General features: G+C 43.5%; 1 protein-coding gene across 1 annotated transcript; it reads left to right on the forward strand.

Annotated features, from left to right (window-relative positions):
- Nucleotides 1-436: 436 nt before the first annotated feature.
- On the forward strand, nt 437-14,228 carry HNRNPU (heterogeneous nuclear ribonucleoprotein U). The gene is made up of 14 exons (XM_051616183.1): nt 437-1,375; nt 2,424-2,535; nt 2,652-2,725; nt 5,040-5,179; nt 6,702-6,801; nt 7,865-7,977; nt 8,367-8,630; nt 8,888-9,007; nt 9,507-9,635; nt 10,000-10,168; nt 10,707-10,946; nt 11,360-11,562; nt 12,630-12,701; nt 13,108-14,228. The coding sequence occupies exons 1-14, from the start codon at nt 640-642 to the stop codon at nt 13,159-13,161; spliced, it is 2,526 nt and encodes an 841-aa protein (XP_051472143.1). The 5' UTR covers nt 437-639; the 3' UTR covers nt 13,162-14,228.
- Nucleotides 14,229-17,061: the final 2,833 nt, after the last annotated feature.

Consider the following 17,061-nt stretch of genomic DNA (forward strand, 5'->3'; position numbering starts at 1 on the left):
GAGCAGCCCTGCCGCGAGGCTGCGGCCTGAAGCGGCCGGGAGGCCGAGGGGCGGGAAGGCAGCCGGGCTGGGAGCCAGTTCGGGTTTAATCCGCGCCAGCAGCGCGGCCGGAGGCCTGCGTGGGTGACACGGTGACTGGCGCGCAGCCCCGAGTGCCTGGCTTTCTCGAAGGGCTGTACCGCAGCGGGGACCCACAGCTGCGCGGGGCCGCGCTTCCTCCCGCTGCGCGCCCGACGCGGCGCGGCAGGCCCAGCCGCTGGCGCGGAGCGGGGCCGCGCCCCCCGGGAGGGCGGCTCGTGCGCGCAGCCCCGCGCCCGCGGAGCGCGGCGGGGCCCCGGCGGGTATTGACGGTAGCGGCGCGCGGGCGCCCGTTACGGCAGCGGGGGGGAGGGGGGGAGGGACGACGTGCGCGGGGGCGGGGCGGGCGGTGCTGCGTGCTCGGCCCCGCGAGGCGCGTCTCCCTCGCGAGCTCGGTGAAAGGATTTGGCGCCAGGCGGGTCCGCTCTGCAGCTGCCGCAGCCGCACCGACCAGCCGCGCCACCCACCCACCGCCTCCCGCCGGGGCCTCGACCCACAGCCGCTGCCCTCCGCCCCAGCCCAGAGCCGCCCGCGCCGCCCAGGGATCGAGCCGCCGCCGCCATGAGCTGCTCGCCCGTCAACGTGAAGAAGCTGAAGGTTTCGGAGCTGAAGGAGGAGCTGAAAAAGCGGCGCCTCTCCGACAAGGGCCTCAAGGCCGAGCTCATGGAGCGGCTCCAGGCCGCGCTAGACCAGGAGGAGGCCGGCGGGGGAGGCCCCGCCAGCAGCGCAGTTGAGCCTGGCAACGGCAGCATGGAGGGGGAGGCAGCCGAGAGCGGCGGGGGCGCCTCGCAGCTCCACCAGGGAGGAGGCCCCGACCAGGCCGCGGCCTCCATCGCAGAGGACGACGACGAGGAAGGGCTGGAGGCCGCCGATGGCGACGCCATGGAGCTGGGCGAGGAGAACGGAGAGCGGGCGGGGGCCGGGGGCGGCCCCATGGAAGAGGAGGCGGGCGGCGAGGAGGAGGAAGAGGAGGAGGAGGAGGATGAGAACGGAGACGACCAGGGTTTCCAAGAGGGGGAGGACGAGCTTGCCGACGAGGAGGAGGCTGGGGACGCCAACGGGCACGGGGAGCAGCAGCCATCGCAGCCCCAGCAGCAGCAGCAGCAGCCCCCGCCGCTCCTCCAGCCGCGCGGCGCCGCCAAGGAAGCCCCCGGCAAAGGTGCTGGCGGCGCCTCGGGGACCCCGGCGGCGGCGGCCCCCTCCGGCCCCGCGGGCCCCGCCAAGCAGCAGCAGCAGCAGCAGAAGAAAGCGGAAGGTGGCGGTGGCGGCGGCCGCCCCGGGGCCCAGGGGGCCGGGGGTGAGTGTGCACGGCGGGGGGGGGGGGGGGGGGGGGGGGGAAGGGCCGTTAATCTGCCCCGGAGCCCCCGTTGCGGGGGGAGCGCAACGGCCGGGCAGGCGGTTTCCGGGGCGCGCGCGGGAGGGCGTTAGCAGCGGGCGCGAGAGCGGGCGCGGCGGCGGCACCTCCCCCGCGCGTGGCGGGGGGGGGGGGGTTCCAGCGCCCCCCGCGCGGCACCGCGTGCTCCCCTCCCGCCGTTGCGCGGGGCCCCGCACCGCCGGAGGGGGCTGGGGGTCCCGCGAGGCGCCGTTGCGCGGGGCTGGCGGGGGAGGGGCCGTTGCGCGGGGGCGGGCGCGGGGGGGGGTGGGAAGGCGAGGCGGGGGCGCGGGGAAGGGGCCGCGGGGGGGGGGGGGAGGGGCGGCGGAGGGGCCGCTGGGGCGCGCTGTATTGTGCAGCGGAGCGCTGGGCGGCGTGACGTCACTTCCGGCCGGGGCAGCGCACGGGATGGCGTTGGGGAGGCCTGGTACAATGGAGGCGGGAGGAGGCGGAATCCCTGCCCTGCAGGCAGCCGGGCGGCCCCACGCGGGGCTCCCGCCCGGGCCGCCGCGCGGGGCCTGCCGAGAGGCGGCGCAGTCGTGCGGATCCCGCCGCGTCCTTGCGAGCGCCGGGAATGTCCTGCTGCGGGGGGGGGGCGGGGGGGCGGTGCTAGTCTGGCATCGCGGGAGGGATTTTTTTTGTCTGATTTTTTTTTTTTTTTTTTGTTCCCCCGCCGCTTGGGAATGGCCAGACTTCTCTGTGGGAATCTTTATATCGAGGACTGCACCAGCTGCTGCCTGGTGTGCTGGCCGCTTCTGTCGCAGATCAGATTATTTAGCAGGGAAGTTTTGAGTGTTCTGAGAAAGTTAAAGATACGAGGTTTTGTCTTAGCACAAAGCAGAAATCTTCAGGGCAGTACTGCTTTCCTCTTTCTGTAGGTTCTTGTAGTTGCCAAAGTTGGAACCATCCTATAGGGTTTTATTTCTAGTCATAGAGTTTCTTTGTTTAATTAAAATACACCGTTCTGTTCCAGGCGACGGTAAAACAGAACAAAAACCTGGTGAGAAAAAGAGAGGAGTGAAGAGACCACGTGAAGACCATGGTCGTGGATATTTTGAATATATTGAAGAAAATAAGTACAGCAGGTAAATAAACTTTAGTGCTGGGCAGAATTTTTGAATGAGTAGTAGTAAGATACTGAAATTCTTATTTTAACACTGAAAAAATATATGTAGCTTTAATATATTTTTGTTTTGTTCAGGGCCAAGTCCCCTCAACCACCTGTTGAAGAAGAAGATGAACATTTTGATGACACAGTGGTTTGTCTTGATACTTGTAAGTAAAAATGCTTTCCTTTACTCTGGAAAGATGCTGTGTCATGCTTTGAATCTTAACACCACACATGCTTAAATGTGGGGTGAATGTATTGCTTGACTATTATTGCCAAGTAACTTAAAAAAACCCACAGAAATTATCTTTCCACCCATTCTCAGTATACAAAAGAACAGAAGGGTGCATGGGTCTTTATTAGCATTAACAAATTTGGTTTTCTCATTAAATCTGTGATACACATTTTTCTGAAGAAATCTTTACCAACATACTCTGCACTTGGCCAACTTAGTCTGTTTTGGTAAGCATAAGAACGTCCTAGAATCAGATTGAAAAACTAGTTCTGTAGCACATTAACTTCTTTTCTTTGCTGCAGAAAGTTTGAAGAGGCAGTAGTATAGGTGGTTACAGTAGTACAATTTGTGACGTGAGCTTTCTGCATAACTTGCTCAGGCCCCATTTATGTACCAACCATTGGAGTATTTTTTCGTATTTTCTGATAAATCTTAACAAAATCAGGTGAGGCCTTCTGAAAAATGACCCATTAATCCAACCTGGGGGTTTTCTGGGCAGAGGATGATTTGTGTAAATGGGATGGTAGACAGAATTGGTCAGAAGGACATAGACATTGGCAAGTACCTACAAACAGTGGGGATTTTTTAAGGCAGATTTTAAATGTCACTATGCTTATGAGGCAACATGACTGGGACAAACTTGACATTTCTATTCTTGAGAGTAAGTATAAGGACTTAGCGCAGTATTAAAAACCTTGAATAAGTGATGCGTGAACTTCTTGGATTCTTAAAGTGTCATGGAAGGAAAGCTTAAGTTTTGGCATTATCTGGCATAAACACTAGTCTTTCCAGGTGTTTTCCCCAGAAATACTGTTAAATGAAAGGATCTATTAGTTTACAGCCACGTAAATTGCTGAATAAGCCATCCTTGATGTTTTGATGACTAGGTCTCAACTTCATAGCTGCTAAGTTGGTGAGTAGCTGCCTTTGTGGGAGCCTCTGATTTTTCCAGTAACTCAGTAATACTTATTTTTCATTATTACTATTTCTACTAGAAAGTTTTGTTCCTGGAAAAACTTTGTGATTAAGAGAATCAGCAAATTGCTTGGAAATCAGAATGAAACATAGCTTTAAGATTGAATTATGTAACAGCTTGGCACTCTTTTCTGGATCGTAATGATCCAGACATTTAAGAGGTTTAGCACTCTTTAAGTGCATTTTATTACCCGTGTCTTACAAGGAAGCTTTAGCTTCAAATTCTGTTCTCATTTTTTGCCCAGGTAGGTTTCTTCTGTATGGTATGTGGTTTTCATGCAAAAAATGTAAGTTAGAGGTATGCCTGGATCATAAACATTGTATTGCAACTTGGGGTGGCTTTATGCAAACACAGTGATATGCATGAAAGTTACCAGTTTTACAGGGAAGACTGCATCTTGGTGTACCCAGGCAGCATGCAAATTTTATACCAGGGCAGAACAACTTGCTGCTTGCTACTTTTGTTCCCTTCTTGTATCTGTCAAGTAGGTTTGGAGTTTATGCTATGAATTCCTCACTCTAGGGAATTCAAGTGCAGTACCCTGTACCTCATGTTACCATTTTGCATTATCTTTTTGAAACCTACCAGAAGATAAAACTTCATGATGCTACAGCTCTGAAGTTGTCCATAAAGCAAAGGTTCCACTTGAGTTTTTAAAGTGCTAGGTGAAGTAAGTCATAGTGCAGGTTGCATTACTTAAGTGAAGTAGGTTGACTTACCACATTCTGTGTGCTTAACCTAACTGCATTTGTATAACTGACTTTTTTTTTAATTGGTTTAATCTAGTTGGACTTTCTAATTAACTGTATTAACTGAAGACAATGCTGCTTTCAGTACTTAAATACTTCTGTTCCTATTTTCTTCTCAGCTGCTCTTAGGTTTAGGCATGAGTGGTAAGAAGACTTCAAAAAAAGGTATCTAGCAAATAATGCAAAGAGCGTGATGCAGATTCCTTTGCTCTGTATTGATGGAAATACCCCAGGTAACTGACCAAAGAGGTGCAAATAGATGAGATGAAATTCAAGTTTTTAAGCAGATGGTAAAAATAGAATTTGGTGACAGAAGTGAAGATGGCACCTTGATTGTTGGCTAAGCTTCAACTTGCAGTTCTATCCAGACATGTTCAGTTGCTTTCCTGAAAGAAGCTGAGCACTTGGTGGCAGTTTGTATTGAAAATAACCTTTGAAAGCTGAACTCGCCTTCAAGGCATAAAATGAGATGCTACCTTATTTTGTAGAAAGAGTAAACAGAGTGATTTCTATGTTAACAGATAACTGTGACCTGCATTTTAAAATCTCAAGAGACCGGTTTAGTGCTTCCTCTCTGACCATGGAGAGCTTTGCTTTCCTTTGGGCTGGAGGAAGAGCTTCCTATGGAGTTTCTAAAGGCAAAGTCTGCTTTGAGATGAAGGTGAGTTAAACTGATGTTTTATGGGAGGCTTTTGCATGCCTAAATATAATACGGTTTTTGGTTCTTAATGGAAGCTAGTTCAGGCAAATACAACTTTCAGGAGGCCTTCTCTTGTGAGCTTATAAAATAATTCCTCATAGAAGATGGCTCAATTTGCAAAACTGCTTTATCTTTATAACAAGTTCCATTTAAAAACAACCAAAAAAAGCAGCTTGCGCTTCCCCTGAATGTGTAACTTGTGGTCTCAGTTTTGACCCAAGAATTTATTTGGCATCTAATGTATTAACACTTGAGGAACTTTGGTACCCACTAGTCAGAAGTTTGCTTGTATTTCTGAACATTACAGAAAGCTTGGCTTCCTTTTTAAAAGGGATATATATTATCTTAGGAGCCCTTTTTTCTGTTCCTCCTTAATCTTTGAGTTTGACCTGCTCTGAGCAGGGCTTTGGTCTAGATGACCTCCAGAGGTTGCTTCCAACCTGAATAATTCTGACTTGTGTGTGCAGCAGGTACTTGAATTTTGAGAGCAAAAGAGTTCTAGAAGGTAAGAATGGCAAAGAGCAGTCAGCCTTGTAGTAAGCGGATTCCTCTTAATTTGTTGACAATAAAGTGACTGGAGGCACAAAGTTGGATTTATTTTTTTGACTTGGTGATGATAAAGACTTCTTTGCATATAATGTACCTGTGCATATAAATGTTTACTCTGTTCTCTTCCTCTAGTACTTTGAAAACTAAGCACTACCATGAGGAGTAGGTAGTGATCCCATTCTCCATCCTCTTGCATTGAGTGATTTCTGTGTTTGTTGGTACCTATAACTTTGGAAGGTCAATGAAGTTAAATTGGTGTCAGTATTTATTGTCCTGTTCACTTTCAAATCAGTTTCATCTTGGTTACCTGACTTTATTAGTTGTGGAAACTGGTAGGATACTGATCAGTTTTTACTTCAGTCTGGTGAAATTTGTAAAGGCAGTTAGAAAATAGCTGCTTGCCTAAAGATTCCAGTGCTTTTAGGTGTTTATTTTAATCTGGTTATGTTGTTGGCAAGCTGGCAACTTGCCAAGAAGTCTGCTTGCTGTGAAAAGGGGTGTGTGTAATATTTTCCCCATCCTATGTAAAGAAGTTTTTTAATCCATTCGTGCATTCTGTTGGCAAAGTAATTTACTGTTAATCCCAATGTTATGGTGATTAAGAAAAAACAAACCACAGCCAAAACATATACATCTTGTTTCTGATTTTAATACAGTATCAAAAGGATTAAGGCTTCTTGTCACTGAGAGGGACTGCTCTGAGTAAGTGCTTTGAAGGTACATGGTATCTACATCTTCATTGCTTAGTCAGGAGATGTACCGTTTTAGTGCCTGGCTTGTGATTTCATATACTTAAGCATGTTTTATTTTTGCAGAAAGTCATTACTCAGACTTAAGAAAGATGTAACCAGAGTTCCAGATGTTAATCTTTGTGTTTCCATTCTGTTGGTGTCTAATAAATGCTACATACCTTTTAATGAATAATTTAAAATAGGTTACAGAAAAGATTCCTGTTAAACACCTGTATACAAAAGATATTGACATACATGAAGTGCGAGTTGGCTGGTCACTGAACACAAGTGGAATGTTGCTTGGTAAGACATAGACATTTGATTACTTTCATGTTGTTTATTGTGTACATGGTTGAAGTTTTGAGTCACTTTTCTTAAGCAGATGGGAAAATCTTAGTGACCGTAGTCCGTGTGTTCTGAAAAGCGGTCTTAACTTGAAGCGTTCACTGGACATAGTGCAAGAAGTTTTATTACTGGGACCAAATAAAGTCATTAATTATTTTAAGGATTACATGATTTGAGAGTTAATTCTTTCAGTGGTCTTGTTTGGGTTGTAGAGAACATTATTGAAGACCAGACAGGATTTCTCCTTTTCAGTAGTGTCTTAAATAGGAAGAAGGTTTTGTTTCTAAGTGGTGGGGTGTGGTGGTATGATGTGAGATTAAAAATTCCTAGATTACTTTACTTTTCTTTTTTTTCTTTTTTTTTTTGGCTTGGGGAAAAATACAAATTTCTGAAAGTATGTAGGAAGAAAGATTTCATTACCTATATGGGAGCTGATCATAATGATATTTAATACCTGCTGCTGAGATACATCTCTGTGGGAAACATATTAATTGGCAGCATCAGCAGCTTTCTAGTTAAGTACTTCAGTTCCACCTGAGTCCTTGTCTTTGACACTTCCTGTTAGCTTGTTCCTTGCAGCTTCATCCTCAGCTGTCGTATAGGCTGAATGTCTGCTAAACTCCCTTTAAAATGGGGAGGGGTAAGTGCTACTGGAGACTTAAGTTCAGAAAGCCTTTCTGACTGACTACATTTCAGGTATACGGGTGCATAATCAGGTCTTCCGAGTTTAAAAATACTTGGTCATGTCATTATCTGGGGGTTCAGCTTTATGTCAACATGAATCTGGGACCAGCAGCATAGCACTTTTAAAACTGGGGTTCCATGTCCAGTGTGTTCTTGAATACAAGAACAAGCTGTAGCTGGCTGGGGGTCATAGCTTGTTTGGCATTAATTAAAAAAATAAAACAAACAAAAACGAACAAAAAACATTCTGAACGGTTTAAGTAGTTGTAAAGTGATTGTATTTCTGAATGGTTAGGTGAAAATGCCTATTTCTAATAAATCAAAATTATTTCTTCAGGTGAAGAAGAATTTTCTTATGGGTATTCTTTAAAAGGAATAAAGACATGCAATTGTGAGACTGAAGACTTTGGTGAGAAGTTTGATGAAAATGATGTGATTGGATGTTTTGCTGTAAGTTTTCACTTAATGTTTTCTTTTGAGGAAAAAGGTCTTTGAATTTTTAGACTGCTTTGATGTGAGAAGCAGTAAACCAAATACAGAAGAACTTGGAGCAAGACAAGGTGTTTAGCCTAGGGAGGACATAGAAATACCAGGTATTATTAACAATGACTGCTGCCAACATGTCAAGATTTCATATTCGCAGACAAATGCCTTTAAAGCCTTTAAAGTCAGATCTTGAATGAGGTGATAATTGCAAGTAGCTCATTTTAAGAGGAAATGTTAAAGTAGTTATTTTATGATACAACAGTGTTACAGAAGTTGAGTGAATATAGCTAATATAGTGAATATAGAGTGAGGTGAGTAATTTCATCCAAACTAATCCTTTGTCTGAAAACCAGAATTTTGACGGTGATGAAGTGGAACTCTCATATTCCAAGAATGGTCAAGAGCTTGGTGTTGCATTCAAAATAAGTAAGGAAGTTCTTGATGGGCGGCCACTCTTCCCACATGTTCTCTGCCATAACTGTGCAGTTGAGTTCAACTTTGGTCAGAAGGAGGAACCTTACTTTCCTGTACCTGAAGAGTATTCCTTCATCCAGAAGGTCCCTCTGGAGGATAGGGTCCGTGGACCAAAGGGACCTGAGCAAAAGAAAGATTGTGAGGTAAGTTTGTTGTTGATAATACCAGTGTTGTTGAGTTAGATTAATGGAAACGGTGGAGTTTAAGCAGACTATTACACAATTCCCTGACATTTTTTGACTGGAGACTTTAATATTTGGTATCCTATGACACTTCATACCCCACCCCACCCTCCCATGACACCCTGTGCCCCCCACTCAGTTTCCATTAGGCTTGCTGGTTTAAGTTGCATATTAAAATCTTTGAACTAGTATATCAAGTATAGAACCTATCGTCATAGGTGGTGATGATGATTGGCTTGCCTGGAGCTGGCAAGACTACATGGGTTACAAAACATGCAGCAGCAAATCCTGGGAAATACAACATTCTCGGGACCAATACTATTATGGACAAAATGATGGTAAGTGATGATATGATGTTTTATTTGGTGGTATGTTAATGGCTTGCTGTAAACTGAAGGTCTTTGGCTGCCATAGGGTTCTTTTGTATCAAAGAGATAAAAGAAACCAGCTACTGGTTAGCTAGTAACCATTAAAGATTTTTATATTGCTGAGCTGCTACTCCTAAATGGCACAGGAGGATTCTGAAGCTTTTTGTGGTACTATATAAGAAATAGTCAACTGTTGTTGACTATTTAAGTATTTCTATTTATGTCATTATTCTCAGAACATTAAGCTTTGAATTTGGAATGTAATGAGTGTACCTAGATTCAGCTGTATGGTTTCACCTAAATTGTTTATAAAGCTCTGTCTTATGGAGGCTTTGGGACTTTGAGCTATGAGTTTGTAGCTGCGGCCTTGAACTGAACAATCCTTGAATTGGGGTCAAAAGCATTTAGCGAAGGAAAATGTCAGCCACATGTATGAGGGCTACTTCAACTCTGGGAAATCTCTCCATAGGTTGCAGGTTTTAAGCGGCAGATGGCAGACACTGGAAAACTTAACACGCTGCTGCAGAGAGCTCCACAGTGTCTTGGAAAGTTCATTGAGATTGCAGCTCGTAAGAAGCGGAATTTCATTTTGGATCAGGTAGAAGCTTCAGTGAAAAATGGTTCAAGAAATCTGTTACAGGCTTTAGTGCAGTAATTAAATGGGATTAAAGTTATATTGTAATAGTTGTTTCATGTACTGACCTACTCATTCAGGGGACACAGAGTTGAAATATTACTACAAATGCTTATCTGAAATTCTCTGGATGTATGGGATGTGGGAGGAATAGTGTTCTAACACATGGATATGAGCTCGTAACTTTGCATTATGCAGCATCTTTATGTCCAGTTGTTTGTAAACTTCATTGCAAGCTCTTGTAGAGGTGAAGTCTATACACCATAAGTTGACTTCCTTAACTCTTACAATGACAGCTACGTGTAGTAAGTTACTGCATTTTTTTCAGACAAATGTGTCTGCAGCTGCGCAGAGGAGAAAAATGTGCCTGTTTGCAGGCTTCCAGCGCAAAGCAGTTGTTGTTTGCCCAAAAGATGAAGACTACAAGCAAAGAACACAAAAGAAGGCAGAGGTGGAGGGAAAAGATCTTCCAGAGCATGCAGTTCTCAAAATGAAAGGCATGGAACATAATCCTATACTGTGTTTTAGGATGCTGAGTATCTGTTTAAAGGATTAAGTAAACGTGAAGTCTAAAAAAAAATCACTTTATCTTAAACAGTTGTACTTAAGCAAAACTGGAAGACTATTGTAACTTGTAGGACAACACTATATTGTGTTCCCTCTGCTGCAGTCCTTAACACTACTCAGTTATGCTGATATGCTTCATGCAGATGCACAAAGCTGTCTTGGCATAAAGTGCCCTATATAAGTGACATACTTGGCAGAAACTGGTATTCTGAGTGGAGGCTTATAAAAGAAATAAGTTATAGGCAGAATGTTTTCAAGGTTTGGAACAGTACTGGCAACTCCATGAAGACCTGTTTGTTTCTTTTGTCACTGTTATATTTCTTAAATGCTCAAATTATGTAATTTTATCCCTATGCTGAGGAAATTCAGGGGGTGGGAGGAGGAATGGGAGAAAGGTGGTTAAATTATGTACAGCTTTGATTGTAGCTGAAGGTACATGCTGAATACTCAGTATTTTTGCAATTATAGGGAACTTCACACTGCCAGAGGTAGCAGAATGTTTTGATGAAATAATCTATGTAGAGTTGCAAAAAGAAGAAGCTCAGAAGCTTTTGGAACAATATAAAGAAGAAAGTAAGAAAGCTCTTCCACCAGAAAAGAAGCAGAACACTGGCTCAAAGAAGAACAAGAAGAGCAATAAAAATCAATTTAATAGGGGTCAGAGGGGTCGTGGAGGATTCAACATGCGGGGCAACTTCAGGGGAGGAGGTGAGCCTTAGAAAAAAGCTTGTAGCATCTGGATTGCAGTTACTGTGTAGTGGGACCCTTGATTTAAACTTCAGTAACTTGAATGTCTTGGTGCAAAGTTAATTTTCCAACTTAAAAAGTGAGGATTGCCAAAATCCTGGATTACACTATTTGTGCGGGTTGAGGCACAGCTTTGAGCTCCTGTGTTATGTTTGGTGTTCGCTTGTGTACCAGATTGTATTCTGTGTTGGAGGGGGGCATGGTTAAATTGCCATGTTTCATCATGCCCAGATGACTTAACTTTGCATTTAATTTTTTTACCTGAATCTGGACATCCTATTGCTATACAATCATTATTTTGAACACTAATCATAATGTAAAAGTACTTTGGACTGAAAAATTACTAGATTGAAGTAATAACTTTCTCCCTGCAGTCCCTGGCAATCGTGGTGGATACAACAGGAGGGGAGGCAACATGCCTCAGCGAGGTGGTGGAGGTGGCGGTGGTGGTGGTGGCAGCAGTGGTGCAATTGGCTACCCATATCCTCGTGGCCCTGTCTTTCCAAGCAGAGGTGGCTACTCAAACAGAGGAAACTATAACAGAGGTGGAATGCCCAACAGGGGAAACTACAACCAGGTGATGCTTTTGGGGGGGGTTTATTAGTTGAAATACAGTACTTTGTATGATGCTTGAAAGGTTGGTGGCTGTCAGTTGCCACGAACTTGGTTGTGGTACTACACACGAAAAGGCCTGGCTTTCTAGTTCACTGTGTTTGCCCAGGGCTCTGAGTGTTGCCTAGGAAGTTCTGATGCTGATGTAAGGGTTCCTTGTTAAAAATGTAACTTGGTTCTGTTAAATTTTTAGCGTGTGTGAAGGCTTGCTTACTTATTATTTATTTATTTATTTTCCCCTCCAAATAATAATAGCTGTTGTTCGGCCTTAGGGTCAAGTGTGTATCTTTATCAAGCATTTAGGGAACCTTGTGGAAATAGCTCTGGAGAGAGTCTTTGTTTTGGTGTCTGGCATCAAACACAACTACTAAAGGCATACCAGCCTAGGTCTTAACTGATGGAATATCAATGCAAGTATTTGAAAACATAATACGGATTACAGAAGAGCCAGCAGATGGAGCCCAAGTTAGTAAACGTGGCTCAGGTTTGTCTAATATTGACAAACAGGGGAAATGCAGTATTTTATATACTGTATCAATGTCACTTTTTTTTACCATAACCTTTATTTGAAGTTTTGTGGACTAGCTCTTCTGTTTTCAGTTGTCTGACCCGTATCCTTTTGTCTGATCAGATAACCCATCCTTGTAGCAACTACAGCCTTTCCTAACTAAAAATAGACAAGCTCTTGTATTTTTAGTTGTCCTGGTGCAGTTTAGCAGCTGGAAATAGGGTGAGTCAAAACTGGATTACCTAGCTTTCCAGACCACTGACAATGACAGTTGGAGCTGGTTTATTAATTCTGAGATTCTTGGCTCCTGTTGGAGAAGCAGTTGCTCGGAGGAGGAGGCTTTTGGCATTATAGTGCTTTTCAGGAGGTTTTCTATTTGTTGTTTTTTGGTTTTTTACCTAGGTCTGTATTTGAAAGATTTTTCTATGGTATGTGTTATTTTGGTTGTAATGGAAGATTGGCATTTGTACACCTCTGAAAGATTGGTATAGATGAAGTAGTTAAAAACTGTTAATCTCTTGCAGAACTTCAGAGGAAGGGGAAATAATCGTGGCTACAAAAACCAATCTCAGGGCTACAACCAGTGGCAGCAGGGTGTAAGTAGTAATAACTTTACCTTTTCACTGGTAGTTAACTTGAATGTTTCAAAATGCCATCTGAAATAATTATATTTGTAATCAAAACTGGATAGCAAAATCTTTTTAATGCTAGGTAATACCACTATAAATAGTATGCTGTGCAAAACTTAATCTGGCTTGATGGTCTTGATGTATCAAATATCAGCTGTGGTTGATCAGTCTTAATAGCATGTAGTATTTGGCTTCGCATTACTACTGTGAAGTGAACTTAACTGCCTTCAGTTGTTTAGACATGTGCTGCTATTTGGGAGAACTTTAATCTTGAGTTCCAGGAGAACTAGATGTTTGTTAAACTTTTTTTGGTAAGAAACATAACCATTATGTGATTACAGGTTTAAATTAACTGTTTGTCCATTTATTGCAGCAATTCTGGGGTCAGAAGCCATGGAGTCAGCATTATCACCAAGGATATTATTGAATACCCAAATAAATGAACTGATACATATTTCTCCAAAACCTTCACAAGAAGTCGACTGTTTTCTTTAGTAGGCTAACTTTTTAAACATTCCACAAGAGGAAGTGCCTGCGGGTTCCTTTTTTAGAAGCTTTGTGGGTTGATTTTTTTCTTTTCTTTTTTTGTACATTTTTAATTGCAGTTTTAAAGTGATTCGTAAGAGAACCTCAGCATTGTGCACGATAAGAGAATGTGTCAGTATTTCAGGGTTCTACATTTTATCTGTAAAATGTGACTTTTTTTTTACCACAACAAAAGTAAAACGTTGCTTTGTACCTGGTGTCTTTTTATTAAAGAATTTTCTCCTTTTTCCCCATCCCCCGATTTCTAAGAAACAGTCGTGAGTCATGTCACAATACGATAGAAATGTCAGCAACCAGATTCATACGGAGGCTCCTTGGTAGCCCTCGTAAATACTATAAGATCATGTAAAGCTCCATATTACACTCCATCCTCTCTATGAAGCTTCTGGGTGGGGAGGGAAGGAGAGGGAGGCAAAAGTTTCTGGCAATAACTAGGCCTTTTTTTGTAATGTTGGGAACTCGGTAAGATATTGGGGGCAAAGAGGAAACCTGGGGCTCAGTAGTGAAGGTGGAGTGTATGTAGAAGCTCTTAAAAGTTGTAAACTTGGTTGCATTATTTGTGGAGGCTCAAACTTGTGAAGGTACACCACCATAATTTCTTTTCCATTTGTTCTGCATTTTGATTCTGAAAAGAGGCTGGCTTTGCCCATTTCTTATTAAACAAAACTTGTTGTAAATCCAGTTGTCTAATGGGATCTATATGAAGTTAGCTGTGTGTCTGTATAACTCCCCACAAAATACTGTATACCTTAGTGTGCTTGTAGTAGTTACTCCACCATTTTGTAAGCTAATGAAACTGTGAGTCACCCATTTTATATCTTAATTTTTAATCATGTCAATTCTCAAATGGGTGTATCTCCTTAGCCTGCTGATTCCTTTTCTCTTTAAAGAAAATGGGTGGAGAAATTAACTCTAGACATTTGTTTGCAATAAAATAAATTCATTTTACTCCTGTTTTGGGATTGTCGCCATCGAGGTCTAAAATCCCTTTAAGGCTATAAAGAGGAAGAGAATGTACGAAAGCGATGGTGTTGGACAGTTTTAAACTCATTACTGTGTACATGCTGAAATACTTGTGTTTCTTTAAAAATCTAAACTGGTGGTTGCTCTGTTGGAGATATATCACGTGTATAATCTCACAGTTTAACATGGTTATATGTGTAGGGCAAAAGTCTTTTGAGTTGCGCTTGCATCATGTTAATCCACTGAACCTATTTATTGTAAAATAGACATTAGGGAAGGAGTGGGGGGAAGAAACTGGGCAGGGAATGGGACAGAAGGAGGCTTATGGAGAATTAATCCTGGGCAGAGAGCTTCAATTTGTTTTAACTGCTGTTTTGTTAGATTTATGCTTTTGTAAAATTGTAGTGGCAATGTTAGCTATAAGTTACTTACATTTTAATGCTGTAAGACAGGGGAGACATAACTGTCGTAAGTCAGACTGGCGGTATACGTGTGAAAACATGTCACTGCCAGCATCTGTGTGTTGGGGTTTGAGTTCCTCACAGCAGGGTAGAGACTAGCAGAGGCTTAGCAGCAGCTGCCTAGACTTAGAGTCAGCATAGAGTGCTTGAAACTTTTCTCAAATGTTAGTCATTATCTGATAGTCTTCAGAAGTAAAGATAAAAGTTGTGTTGCTCTTCTAGCCTTTATAGCAGATGACATTGCATATTGACATTAAATATTAACAGCACCACTTCCTTGTTAACATTGCTTTAAATCATCCCTTTACCTTGAATGAGAAAAATGTAAATTGTCTTTAAAGGAACACTATTTAATGGACTTGAAACATGGGGAACCTAAACCCAAATCTGTTTCACTGAAATGGAATTTTCTTTAGACTTGCAAAAAAAGTTCAGTGTAATTAGAAGTCCATCTCCCTTCTACCCTCCTCACAGGAACTAACACTTTGTATGGAGTGCTGATCCTTTGCTTATTTTGGTACTCTAAAATGATATAGTCTTAAACTGAAATATAAGAGCCTACACTTACTATGTGGTTGTAAAGCTTGTATTTTAATTCAACAGTCTGGGATGTTTTGTTTTCAATTCTTCAGTGTATGGTGTTAAAAAAGCATCACATCAAAAAGTTCTTCAATGGTATTACACTTGAGATAGGAGTATATTTCTACTAAAATAGTCCCATCTGAAAAAACGCTCTTTCCATCAGCAGTATATGTGCTGCCTGAGTTCTGAGGTACAGAATTCAGAAACACTTCAAGATAAGCACGACTGAGGCACTAGCAGTGCAGAGAGGGGATACAGAAGTCAAAGAGTAAATATTTCCCTACTGTCACAAGTAGAGCAGAGCCCAGCACTTGCGTGAGGCTTTATTTTTGTTCAGTCTGGGTCCACTTGCAAAGGAGGGACACCCTCAGTATATCTGAGTTCTGGTTATTGTTAGAGAAAGGGTTGATTTTGCCATGTGAAAATGGCTTGTATAGAAAAGCCATTACCTAGAAAATAGCTTTTCATATTAAAACATTTGCAGTTTATGTATAAAACAGGCAATAGAAAACTTAGCTGATGGCTACAGAAACAGGAGGCAAGCACAGCTCTGTTACCACAGCGAGAGGGCTGAGCCATCTGTCGGGTTGAGTACCTTCTCACAGCTAGCGAGGACTTGATTACATGAGGAAAAGTACCCGTATTGCAGCAGCCGCGCTGCTCGTGCTGCGGGTGCAGATGCTAGTGACGTACAACATGAGTTCTGGGTTTCTGTTTAGTCGGGGTTTTTCTAACGGAGTACAAGCAGGGTTTTGCTTTTTTTCTAATTGAAGTGTTTTTTTTTCTAATTGAGTGCAAACCTGCAGCACCGTGGGCCTGATTGGGTAGTAGTAGCAATGTGGCATATGTGTGCGCAGTTACTGGCAGCAGTAACTGGTATTCTTGCAACCCCAGCTGCTGAAGCTCTTTACATCTTTCATCTTACAACAGCTTGTAGTCTCCCTACATTGCATGGTGAGGCTATGTGTGCTTAGCTGCAGACTGAAGGCGGGTCTGTGCTGAGTATCTCAGGAGGAAGATCCTACTTAGAAAAATTCTCCCGATGTGTTTCTTCCTTCGTTAGTAACAGTCGCTAGGATACACACCATGTAAAAGGAGATGCGTCTCGTGCACCGTGATATTGGCACGGGGCCATGTCCTGGGTGCTCTGAAAACAAATGGTCTTTTGCCTGTGGGACATAAGGGCCTGGCTGTTCTCCTGGAGAGCCTAATGAGATCCCTGTCCCCAAGCCCAGCTCTGCTGTCGTGAGCTGGCCCTTCTAGCACGCGGCACTGCTGCTTCATGGGGAGTGCTCAGCACTCCTGTCATGGGCACATAGGAACTCAATGCAAGTGACACCTGTGCAGAAGTTCCTTTTGTTGCCTACTGGGGAGTGATTCTTGATCACTGAAGACATTCTAGAAATTCTGCCCAATTTTTCTGATAGCAGAATGAATTAAAAGAGCATTCTGGCAATGCCACGTGCAGTCCATGCCGCTGGTGTTAAAAATAATAATAAACTTATTTGTGGTATAAACCACTACCTTTTTATTTTGATCTCTTGCAACACTCCTGGGCAATGTTTGTAATAGAAACAGGTGATTCATCTTTTAAGATTCAGGGGTTTCCTTGTTCATGACCTTTTGGAAAACCAGTCCAGTGCTTTCTAAAAGTGCAACCTCAGCCGCAAGAAATCAAACTGAATTACAGAGATACTTCAGGTACCTTGAATACTTCTGCAGATGTTTAGCTGCCAGAGGCTGGACTCTTCCCCAAGCAAAGAAGTGTGCATATA

Source organism: Apus apus, chromosome 3 (assembly GCF_020740795.1).
Source record: "Apus apus isolate bApuApu2 chromosome 3, bApuApu2.pri.cur, whole genome shotgun sequence".
NCBI classification, from domain to species: domain Eukaryota; kingdom Metazoa; phylum Chordata; class Aves; order Apodiformes; family Apodidae; genus Apus; species Apus apus.

What these genes read in the sequence shown, in the direction of transcription:
- HNRNPU (XM_051616183.1), top strand. Translation starts at nt 640, where the DNA reads ATGAGCTGCTCGCCCGTCAACGTGAAGAAGCTGAAGGTTTCGGAGCTG. An exon ending in AGTGGTTTGTCTTGATACTT is followed by an intron (nt 2,726 to 5,039) that starts GTAAGTAAAAAT and finishes CTATGTTAACAG; the next exon opens with ATAACTGTGACCTGCATTTT. An exon ending in TGCAGTTCTCAAAATGAAAG is followed by an intron (nt 10,169 to 10,706) that starts GCATGGAACATA and finishes TTGCAATTATAG; the next exon opens with GGAACTTCACACTGCCAGAG.